Source organism: Dromiciops gliroides, chromosome 1 (genome assembly GCF_019393635.1).
Source record: "Dromiciops gliroides isolate mDroGli1 chromosome 1, mDroGli1.pri, whole genome shotgun sequence".
Lineage (NCBI taxonomy): Eukaryota > Metazoa > Chordata > Mammalia > Microbiotheria > Microbiotheriidae > Dromiciops > Dromiciops gliroides.
This window is the reverse complement of record NC_057861.1, coordinates 582,418,523-582,429,414: the sequence shown is the minus strand read 5'-3', so window position 1 is coordinate 582,429,414 and position 10,892 is coordinate 582,418,523. Positions and strand designations below refer to the sequence as shown.

At 41.7% G+C, this 10,892-nt stretch overlaps 1 protein-coding gene across 1 annotated transcript in view; it reads right to left on the bottom strand.

Moving 5' to 3' along the window:
- Positions 1–218: 218 nt before the first annotated feature.
- The window catches only part of MYH11 (myosin heavy chain 11), a 128,827-nt gene continuing 118,153 nt past the window's right edge, over positions 219–10,892 (bottom strand). The window contains exons 38-42 of the mRNA XM_043977398.1: positions 10,471–10,594; positions 9,544–9,752; positions 8,172–8,280; positions 7,909–8,081; positions 219–951 (exon numbers count right to left, since the gene is read on the bottom strand). Of these exons, the coding sequence (XP_043833333.1) occupies positions 819–951; positions 7,909–8,081; positions 8,172–8,280; positions 9,544–9,752; positions 10,471–10,594 (748 nt within the window). The 3' untranslated portion in view covers positions 219–818. The remainder of the gene's footprint in view (positions 952–7,908; positions 8,082–8,171; positions 8,281–9,543; positions 9,753–10,470; positions 10,595–10,892) is intronic.

The window sequence follows — 10,892 nt, the reverse complement described above, 5'->3', positions numbered from 1 at the left end:
GCCATACTCATTTCAAGCCCCTTTCCTCCATTCCTTCCTCACAGTTTGACTTCAGCTTCCACAGTGATCTTCATTGGCTGTTGGTGACAGCTTCTCACTTGACTGCTGCTCCCAGGGAGCCTCTCAAGATTATTTCTGCCCTAGGACTCCTCTGTTTTCCTCTCAGTCCATGGAGAAAATTCCCCAACAAGAAAAACCCATTGCATTCCAGTGATGTATAACCTTTTATTAGTGAAAGTGTCCATAAGCACAATCAGGGTGCATATAAAACAGTGCAACATTTCTGCTTGATTAGTTTGAGCAAATTATTTCATTTTTAATGTGTGACTAATGAAGGCACTTCGTTGTTTTGGTGAACTGTGCATCAGAAGTGTAGTAATCAGGAAAAAAATACCTCAAAGGCATATGCAAAACAGACAAAAGGTATGCAGTTAAGAAAAGGATCGTGGGGGCAGGATCACCTGATATGGTGACTGGGTCCCCCATTTCATGTAAACTAAGGCTCCTCTGGGATTAAAAAAAAAACTGCCAGTGATTCAATACTGTGGTATTTTCTAAAAATCTCAAAACATTTGCACAGTTCGGAAGGGACAGAGAGAAGGCATGCATGGCACAGATTTCCTGGTAAGATTTTTTTTTTCCTAATTTGGTAATGATTGAAAATTTCAATATATACCCTGAAGACAGGGCTGTGTTTTTTAATCATTGCTGAAAGAGTGTTGCGTGTCTTGTGGTACTGGAACTGAAAATTGATTCAGGCAGTGCTAAATACTGTCCTTTGGGGTATCTGACTGCAGTGCGATATGCAAGCAGAGCATTTATTCACTGGCTTTGGTTCCATTGAAGTCTGTATCTCTGGCATCTATTTCTTCATCTGAGCCTTCTGCATTTTCAATCATTCTCCGGCCTCCAGATCTTCTTGGGGGAGCAAAAGATGTCTCGTTTCCTCTCCTATACATTTTGAGAAAATAAACATCTTTTAGGAAACAATTTCTTTTCAAATTTAGATTGGATTAAAAGGGGAAAAATGCATCAGGATTAGAGTACAATTTGAATTCAAGAAATCCGGAAGGCTTTTCAGGTGTAGATTAGATCATTTAAGTTAGCCCAAACATGTCTGTTGTACAAGTTCTACACGTTAAGCAGAAATAATCCATACTTGGAAAATTGTGATGGTTAGATTCCTGTCTTTTTTCTCTATGAAAAAAGAAGGTGGCTCTTCATTAAAAGAGAAGGGTTAATTTTCATTTGGACCCTTTTATGAAGGTAGGGCTCTTTATCCCATGGAAGTCCAAGGCTAACTTCAGTCCTATGGTGTTTGTTCTTTTCCTCCCTCAAAATCAAGTTTTATCTGTTTGAAATCAGGTTAAAGTAAATAACAAAGGGCATCTTTCAGGAGGAAAAGGAGAAACAGCACTCTGAGGTGTATGAAAGGAAAAGGGGCAATCTTAGGGAGTCTAAGGGATTTGTGGGCTGACAATGCATTTAAATTTCAGGTGTTTTGTTTTTTTAATTGTTTGGTTTTTAGTACTATTGAAAGTCACCTTCTCCACCTATGTGCTGCTGTTGGCAGCTGGTTCTGATTCATTTTGAGCTAAGTGCTTATAAATCAACATTCACTCAAGAACAGCAGCTGAAAGACTGCTGTTAAGATGATAAGATAAATCTAAAAATACCAAAAGGGAAAACTGATGAATGTACCTGATTTGGAAGAGGAAAACAGGTCCATATTCAATTTAATTTTGCTAGTTTGGAAGAAATGGTTTAAATGAAATGAGCCTGAAAATATTGGGAAAGATGAAGAAGTAACAAGAGCCGATTTTTCCCCAGCAGAGTAATTGGCATAGTTGAAATGCTTTTAGGTGGGGGAAGAAAGTTATCCAGCTTAGTTTTTTATTTCCCTGACATTGAAGATGGGCCTTGCTCTCTCTGAGAGCAAGCAAATTATGTCCTGTAAGAAAAAGTTATCTAATAGCATCATAGCTCTAGGTAGACATGCTTAAGACGAGAAAACCATAGTTTTGTTTTTTGTTTTTTAATTCCAAAGGAGCAACTATATTAAGAGGTAAGATTATAGACATAAGCAAGGGCCTAAATTTCATGATCGCTGAGAAAAGCAGCAAAAGTCACTCCAAATTGTATTGGAAATATGAAAACACTGGTTTGTAAATGCTACCAGTTTTTGGAATGTATTGTTTCCAAATGGGCAGCAATCATGGATAAATAGTTAGAGATGTATCATGTCACTGCAGAAGACTAGGTCAGCTTCACTTATTTCAAAGGATGGATGTTTAGGCCTTAAAAGCCACCTTAGAACTTTAAAGGGTCAGCAATAACTTTTTTTTTCCTTTCTTTCTTTTTCTTTTTTTTTTTTTTTTGGCAGGCAATGGGGGTTAAGTGACTTGCCCAGGGTCACACAGCTAGTAAGTGTCAAGTGTCTGAGGCCAGATTTGAACTCAGGTCCTCCTGAATCCAGGGCCGGTGCTTTATCCACTGTGCCACCTAGCTGCCCCAGCAATAACTCTTGTAGGCTATTATTTTGGTCTTAAAAACTTCAGTAAGTTCTACTTAAACACTCTAAAAGCTTAATCATTCAGGACAGTATTTCCCAACACTTTAAAGTTAGTGACATGCCACTGAATTGGTATTGGGTATAGGGAAGCTACGTACATACATACACACACACATACATACATACATACATAGACTTTCCTAGAAATAGCCATAGGATACATTTCTGACTAGCATACCCTTCTGCATGTGCATATATGCACATGCATGCGAACTGCACACATGTGTGCGAGTGCATGTGTGTGCACACACACACACACACACACACACCACCTTTCTACCGTAGTTACTGCTATATCCTGCATGCTAAAAGTTGAAAGAGAAAGGAGAGGACTAAGGTTATCCAGTAAAACACAGACAACTTCATGTGTTAAAGTGTCCCAACTAGGCAGTTAAAAAACTATTTTCGGGGAAACACAGACCACGCAGTTGAATGTCATGAAAAGGCACAGTGTTTGGAATCATACCTGGGTTTCAATTCATCTCCACTACTGTGTGATCTACTACACCTCTGTGATCCTGAGCAAGTAACTTAACCTCTTAACCTCTGTGGTCTTCTCAGTTTCTCCCTCTGTAAAATTAGGCAGGACTAAATCATTCCTAAGCACCCTTCCAACTCTAAATCCTATTATCCTACAGTTAAAAAATGAATTTTAAAATCCCCGTCCTATATGGTTTCCTGCCTTCTGCTCTGATTCCAGTAACCAAAGGTGAGAAGTTGTCACCAATGGCCAAAGGAAAGGAAATATTCAAAACCTAGTATTAAGGATTAAGGTTGGGACTACTGATGCTATGAGATAAGGGAGCCACTTAAATGTTTTTAAGGGCCTGATCCTAAGGTAGGTCAAGCTGAGTAAACTTCCCTAGAAAAAAAAATAACTTGCTTTAAGAATAATACTACTTTTGGGGCAGCTAGGTGGTGCAGTGGATATAGAGCACCAGCCCTGGAGTCAGGAGTACCTGAGTTCAAATCTGACCTCAGACACTTAACACTTAACTAGCTGTGTGACCTTGGGCAAGTCACTTGACCCCAATTACCTCACTAAAAAAAAAATAATAATAATACTTTTGGTGGGACACTAGGTGACGCAGTGGATAAAGGGCCAGCCCTAGATTCAGGAGGACCTGAGTTCAAATCCGACCTCAGACTCTTGACACATACTAGCTGCGTGACCCTGGGTGAGTCAAGAAGAAGAAGAGGAAGAGGAAAAAGGAAGAAGAAAAGAAGAATACTTTTGAGAACCCTGCTAAGTACCTGAAACCATCTTTATCTGGTACTTGAGAACATCACTAACAGGAATCAGTCTCCTATTTGTAGCAAATCAAGCTTTGTCAAAAAAGAGTGCTTGACCCTCTACCCTGTCCCCATGCCCCCCCAAAAAAGTGAGCCCTAAAGCTGCATCTACCAAAGGAATCAGGATGGTTCTACAGAATTAGAAAGTGAGATGTAAAGCTGATAATATAGCCTTTGCTAAGACATGATTCATCTTTAAATATTTTGGTGATAACAGCAAAGCAGAGACTTGCCCCAAAGAGAAGATTCACGCAAATATTACAACATAGGATTATTTGGCCTCTGAAAGGAAACCAGGGGCAAACCAGTTTGCAAATGACATAACTTTAGACAGGAAAAGACTTTTAACTCTTTTTGGAAATTAAAAGTTTCATCTCTTGCAAAAGACCTCCAAGAGCATCTTCAGGTGCAGAGTTCTGCCTTACATTCCATGAAAACATCGTTCCTGTGGTTTTGAAAAGCAACTCTGCCAAAGGGAAGATAGCTGCTTTTGTAGTGGCTAGCCTGGACCACCCTGTAACCTACACTGAGTAAAGTGGCCATTGGCAATTAAGACATTCTCAAGCTTCATGCAGTTCAGGCACTAATGAAACATTTTGGTGACAGGTATCTTTTCTTTCCTGTTGATGCTATTTGCAGAAAGCATAGTTGTGAGAGAACATTGGTTGTGGTTTCCATAAACATGGTGTTTTGTGATTTAATATGATTTGTGAACCACAATAACCAGATAGGAGCAGTTTTCCTTGCAAAAAAAAGAAGTGTCAATGGCAAAATATTGGTACTTAATTATCAATGTGTTTTTAAGGGTGCAAAAGAAGACTTCATGCAGGTAAGAAAACTCCAGCAACTCATTCAGTGTACAGCTTCTCATCCTTAAGATTTAAGTACTGTTTGGTGTAAAAATCACATGCTAGGGCATTTCCTAGAAGTAGGGAAAGAAAATGGGTCAAGGGATAGTACTAATATTGTAATATTTGTCTCTTGGGATAAAAGACAAATTGGTACCAAGATGTTTAAGCCTTCAGATTTTGCAGGAATCTCATGGAAATTTGCCAGGACAAGAAAAAAGAAAATGGAAACTTGGTACAACAGAAATGAGCTGCAAAGTTGAAGGCATGGTACCTGGTGAGTCATTGCGAAGGTTCCTGTGGGCCTCTGAAACAAAGAGAGAAGAGTCCCCAGTGGTTACCATTGGAAAACGGGAAGAATTCCATTTACTTATGTAACTTTTCAATACAATTTAAAGCATTGGCATAGCATCTTTAAACTAACCTTGCAGATCCCAGGTACCTGTTGTCTATGGCAAAAATACTGACTTTTTCAAAGCTTTTTAGAGAGAGAGAACTACAAATTTTAAAATATTAAAATTTTAAAAGAAATTTTTTTAAAGTTTGGGCTGGTAAATTTCTGTATTCCCAAGCTTGTCTTAAAAAGCTAGGTTACTTCCTACTTTGTGAATGCCCTGCACTGCTGCCTACCTGCTCAGACAAAAGAGAATTCAAATGACCTGCTCCAGAAGCCTAACTTTGAAACAGAAGCTGAGAAGTTGTAGATAAAAGGCCTTTGGTAATAGATCAGTTTTCTCTCCCCTTGGTGTAGATCATCATGCTCATGCCCTTTACACCCCGTAAGGGAGTAGAAATGGATACCCACCATGTAACTGACTGGCAACATGCTAAGTGATGCATCATAGGCCATAGAAAAAAGAAAAGTTCCTATGGATCTGTAAGATCTATGCTGCTGAGGAAGTACACTGCCATTCTCTTTAGAGTGCTACATTTCCTGGAAAAGCCTGGCAAATCCTTGAATTGACTAGAAGCCTCTCCCCATCTCACATATGAGGCTGGACTACCTTTCTAGACCTGGAGACACAGCATGACACCCAGGCAAGGCAAAAGAGGTGCTGAACTTTTCCAAACAACTATTTGGTCTGTATTTTGTATTATCAATTTTGGCCATTGATTATCTGGTCTTTTTGTATATGTCGTAAGCTACCTGAGGTCAGGGATGTCTATCTTCTCCAATACTCTCCCTTTCTCCCTAAGTGTTTGGTATAAAGCTAGGCATCCTATGAGTGCTCGATGAATATTCATAAGTTGATCAGTTGATATTTTATGCACAAAAAGTGGCTGAGTTGGCATGTCGTTTGGTTAGAGGTGACTAAAACTGGGTAAGCTTCCAATATTTTGACCCATAACTCACCTAAGACCTTAAGAAGAACAACATAATTTCATACATCCCAAGACCTTTCTTTACTTCATAATTTATTTCATCAGCCTGCATGAGCTGCTAAAACAAGCCCATCAACCTGTCCTTGTCCAAAAATTTTCAGCAACCAACAATGCTGAACTGGTCCCAGGATGCTGCTTCACTGCTAGCAGGTGAGGCCTGTGTTCTGTGAAAAAAGAACTCAGATATTCTCCCTTTTTGCTAGGAATGGGTGCTTCCTGAAGCCATGGCAGAGAGCTCTAATTGAGAGGCTGTCCTGGAGGAGTCACAAACTGCCTTAGGTCCTTTGTGAAAGTGGGATCCTAGTGCTCACTTCATATGGACCCAAAGGGCTCAGGCCCTTTGACTCTTGAGAGCTCTTACTGTGGACATAATTCTCCTGTGTTGTATTTACTCTTCTTCCTAGAGAAGGATAGGAAGATATATCTATATACATAAACACATATCTATGCATGTATATACATACATACACACACGTATGTGTACACACGCACATATGTATATACACATGTATGTATATGTATGTGTATACATGCACATATGTATATACATACATGTATGTATATACATGCGTATATGTATGTATATATACCTTTTGGTTCCAAAGGTTTGTCATGCTGGGGTGGGAGTGGGGATAAGCTCCCACTCTCTATAAAATGTTCCAATAGCGAGTGTCTCAAATAGCCTCTAACAACCGAAGCCCAACTCCGGGCCTTCTCGTGGTGGAACTGTTTCCACTAACAGGAGAAGGGGCGAAGGTGAGTCACTGGCGCCTTAAAACCAGTCCCTTCCAGCAGGTGGGGCTCGTTATCCTTGGCAGGCAACCCGCCTAGGGGAAGGAAACCCTGATTTTAAACCTCTGCTGCCTTTCGGCTATACCCATATATGGGAAAGGCTTCGGGAGTTAACCCCGAGGAAAAATCAGGAGTTGGAGTCCCTTAGGCAGTTGGATGTTGGACATCACATCCCTCTGGCAACTCCTGCGGTGGTACTGGTGCCAAACTGTATTGGCTCTGCCTCTCCTTTGGATCCACCAGTGTCTCGGAGAGGGAAAACTTGCTGCATGGGCAACAGCTTGTTTTCCATATTGATCCACCAAGGCCAGTGCCCTGGAGAGGACACTCCAGCTACTCCTCATGGGGTAGATACAACACGGGATGCAGCAGTTACTGGTTATAAGTCACTCAGGAGCTGTGGCTCCTGTATCGGACTGCATGGCCACATTGTGGCCTGTGGCTCTTCAAGGCGCTAATCCATGGTTGTCCGCCTACCTACCTATTTATATATATAAAGTGTATCTTTTTCAAACTACTGGAATGAAGTAAGAAGTCAGGAGAAGGAGGCACGCACAATTTTCACTGACTTTCGGCTAATTGTGGAAATTTCAGAAAGGGATCTGCACTCCTTTCTACCATCCTTCCTTTCTGTCCTACCTGTACCCTGTGACTGCTAGGTAGCACAGTGGATAGAGTACCAGGGCCTAGAAGACTTATCTTCCTGAGTTCAAATCCGACTTCAGACACTTACTAGCTGTGTGACCCTGGGCAAGTCACTTCACTCTGTCTGCCTCACTTTCCTCATATGTCAAATGAGCTGGAGAAGGAAATAGCAAACCACTCCAGGATCTTTGCCAAGAAAACCCCAAACGAGGTTATGCAGAGTTGGACACAATTGAAAATGAATGAACCACAAAAACATGTACCCTAGGCTTCTACTGAGTTCGAGCTCTACCAGACTATTTACCAGGCAAATGAAAGTTCAGAGCCTGGGAAGACCTCAGTGGAGGCCCCTAAAGGTTCTGCCCCAGACTTTACCTGAGTTTACTCTTGAGCGCATTCACTTCGCGACCCATGGCCTCGTTGCTCTCTGTGGCTTCATCCAATTCTCTCTGGAGCTTCCTGCGGTTGGCATTGATGCGCTGGGATTCTTCTTCTGCCTCCTCCAGCTGTCTCTTCAGCTGTTTCACCCTGGTGTTGCCTTTCTCAGCCTGGGAGGTGGGAGCCAGAGGTCAGGAAAGGGCAAAGAGCAAGACACTCAAACAGCTCTGGGAAGGAGAGTATCCGCCCAGTTGTGTTACCTGTTCTTTGTATTGCTCTGCCAGCTTCCTTTCGTCTTCCACTTGCAACATGACTTCTTTCAATTTCTTGTCCTTCTGGCGTAATGTCTTGGTAGCTGCCTGCTTTTCCCTACAAATGGCAAAGGAACAAAACAAGTTTACTGAGTGTCTACTATACATAAAGCTGTTAGTCTTGGAGGAAAGATGGGAAGATAGGTAAAACACTAGAGTTTGCTGTCTCCTAGTGAGAGACACATTCATCTCCCCCTCCTTTTGGGGGCAGCTGGATGGCACAGTGGACAGAGTGCTGGGCCTGGAGTCAGGAAGATCTCAGATCTGAGACACTTACTTGCTGTGTGACCCTGGCCAAGTCACTTAACCTCTGTTTGCCTAGGAGGCAAATAGATGGCTTAGTGAATAGAGCATTGGGCCTGGAGTCAGGCAACCCAGAGTTCAAATCTGGCTTCAGGCACTTACTAGCCATGACCGTGGACAATGCATTTAATTCACTAGAGAGGGAAAGGCCAAGCACTCCAGTATTTTTGCCAAGAAAACCCCATCAACAACATTGATGCATTATGTAGTCCATAGGGTCACAGAGAGTTGGATATGACTGAACAAGTGAGATGCAGAGGGCTTTTTTGGGGAGGAGAGGGGCATTACTTGTTCCTCCTTTGCATTTAAATGACTTCGATAAATATTAGAACTAACTGCTACTGGAACTTGCTGTGATCCTTGACCTCAATTATCTATCATCAAAGAGGGAATTCTTTTACTTCAATATTAACTTTTCCATGGACACTGGAAAAACCATTTGGAACAGGAAGACACCTTCTTCTTCTGAAAGATAACTTATTTTACTGGGGGTTTTTTGGGTTTTTTATGATTTCTTCGGGGTATAGACCTAGTAGCAGTATTGCTGGGTCAAAGGGTCACAGGGTCACAGTTTATGCCTTTTCTTGGGCATGGTTCCAAATTGCTCTTCAGAATGGTAGAATCAGTTCACAACTCCATCGACAAAGGGTAAGTGATTCTTTTGGGGGGGGGGGTGTGTGAGACAATTGGTGTTGACTTGCCCAGGGTCACACAGCTAGTGTTAAGTGTCTGAGGCTGGATTTGAACTCAGGTCCTCCTGAATCCAGGGCCAGTGCTCTATCCACTGCGCCACCCAGCTGCCCCTGATTTTACTGTTAATCGATGATTTATACAAGTCCACATTGTGATTAATCACAGTCTCTCAGTTCCCTAATGCCTGGACTTGAGAAGATCATTCCTGTCTTTCCTTGCCTCTGTCAGGACATTTTCACTGGGTTTGGGAGCCGGAGCTACGGAGTTTGATATCCTGAAACCTCATGAGCAGCTGGATACAAAGTGGAATGAGGTCCTCTGGTACCTGGCTTCCTGTTCCACCTGCTCCTCCAACTGGGCGATCTTGGCTTCTAAGGCAGCAATGGTCGCCTTGAACTTGGATTTGACAGCCCCCTCCATCTCTTGGAGTTTGCTCTTCAGCTCTTTGTTCTGCCGCTCAAGCTGCTGCCGGGCACTCTCGTTCTTTTGGGCTGCACTGCGCTCAGTGGCCAGTTCATTGTTGAGCTGCTCGGCCTAGGGAGATGTGAAGAAGGAGGTTCAGGGCTTAAGGAAAAGACCCACTTAGCTTCATGAGGAAAGGAACAATGACTTTTAATTTTAGTGAGAGACAAAAACCATGTAGGATAGTGATACAAAGACTTTCATTGAATAATAGTCCTGTTACTCTTTTGATTAATGGCAATAATAGTCATAATAATGATAACTGTATTTGCATAATTATTTATATTTAATTATTATGAAATTGTTTAATATTTAAATAATAATAGCATTTACAAAGTGCTTTAACATTTAATTATTAATATTAACTAATGATGATAATAGCATTTACATAGTACTTGAATATTTATTATTACATTATTGTTTACTATTTAAGTAATAATGATAGCATTTACTTGAGTACTTTAAGATTTGCAAAGTGCTTTGCAAATAGCTTATTTCAACCTCACAACAACTAAGGTACTATTATTATCCTCAGGTGAAGAAACCGAGGCAGACAGGGGTTAAGTGACTTGTCCAGAGCCACAAAGCTAATAAGAGACTGTGGCAGGGTTTGAACTTGGGTCTTACCAACTTCAGGCCCAGCACTCTATTCACTGTATCACCTAGCTGCCCATATTAATGGTTAATGGTGATTGCAAATGTGGCTTCAGAGTCATACTGTATATCATTGCAACTAGAATGTCATGAAAGCCTCAGTTCATCCATTTCAGGCCCTATGTCAAACCCTTACCTGCTGCGTGGCTTTCCTGAACCTGTCACTCATGGCCTCCATGTTGCCTTGTTCTTCTTCCAGTTCTTCCTCCAGTTGGGCAATTCGAGCCTCTAGGCGGCGCTTATCATCTTGCAGGGCATTCCTGAGGGACAGAATGGTCATTGGGTTTCTGACACCAGCCAGAAATTGGGATAATGTCCCCCCTCTTTAAGCATCTGAGCCTGAATGAGGACCAGCAGATTTTTTTGTCCCTTTCCTTTCCCTTGTCATTCACTTGCCCATTTCTCTTTCTCATGCCTACCACAGCATTTACTCTCAAAGAAACAACATGCAGCGCCCTCTGCCAAAAAGTCCTGGATAGGAAATACTGGATTTCATTTCTGTTAAGTAACAATGTGTGATAAGCTCCCCCTAGAGGGCTTTTCCCACTCTTAGCTTGT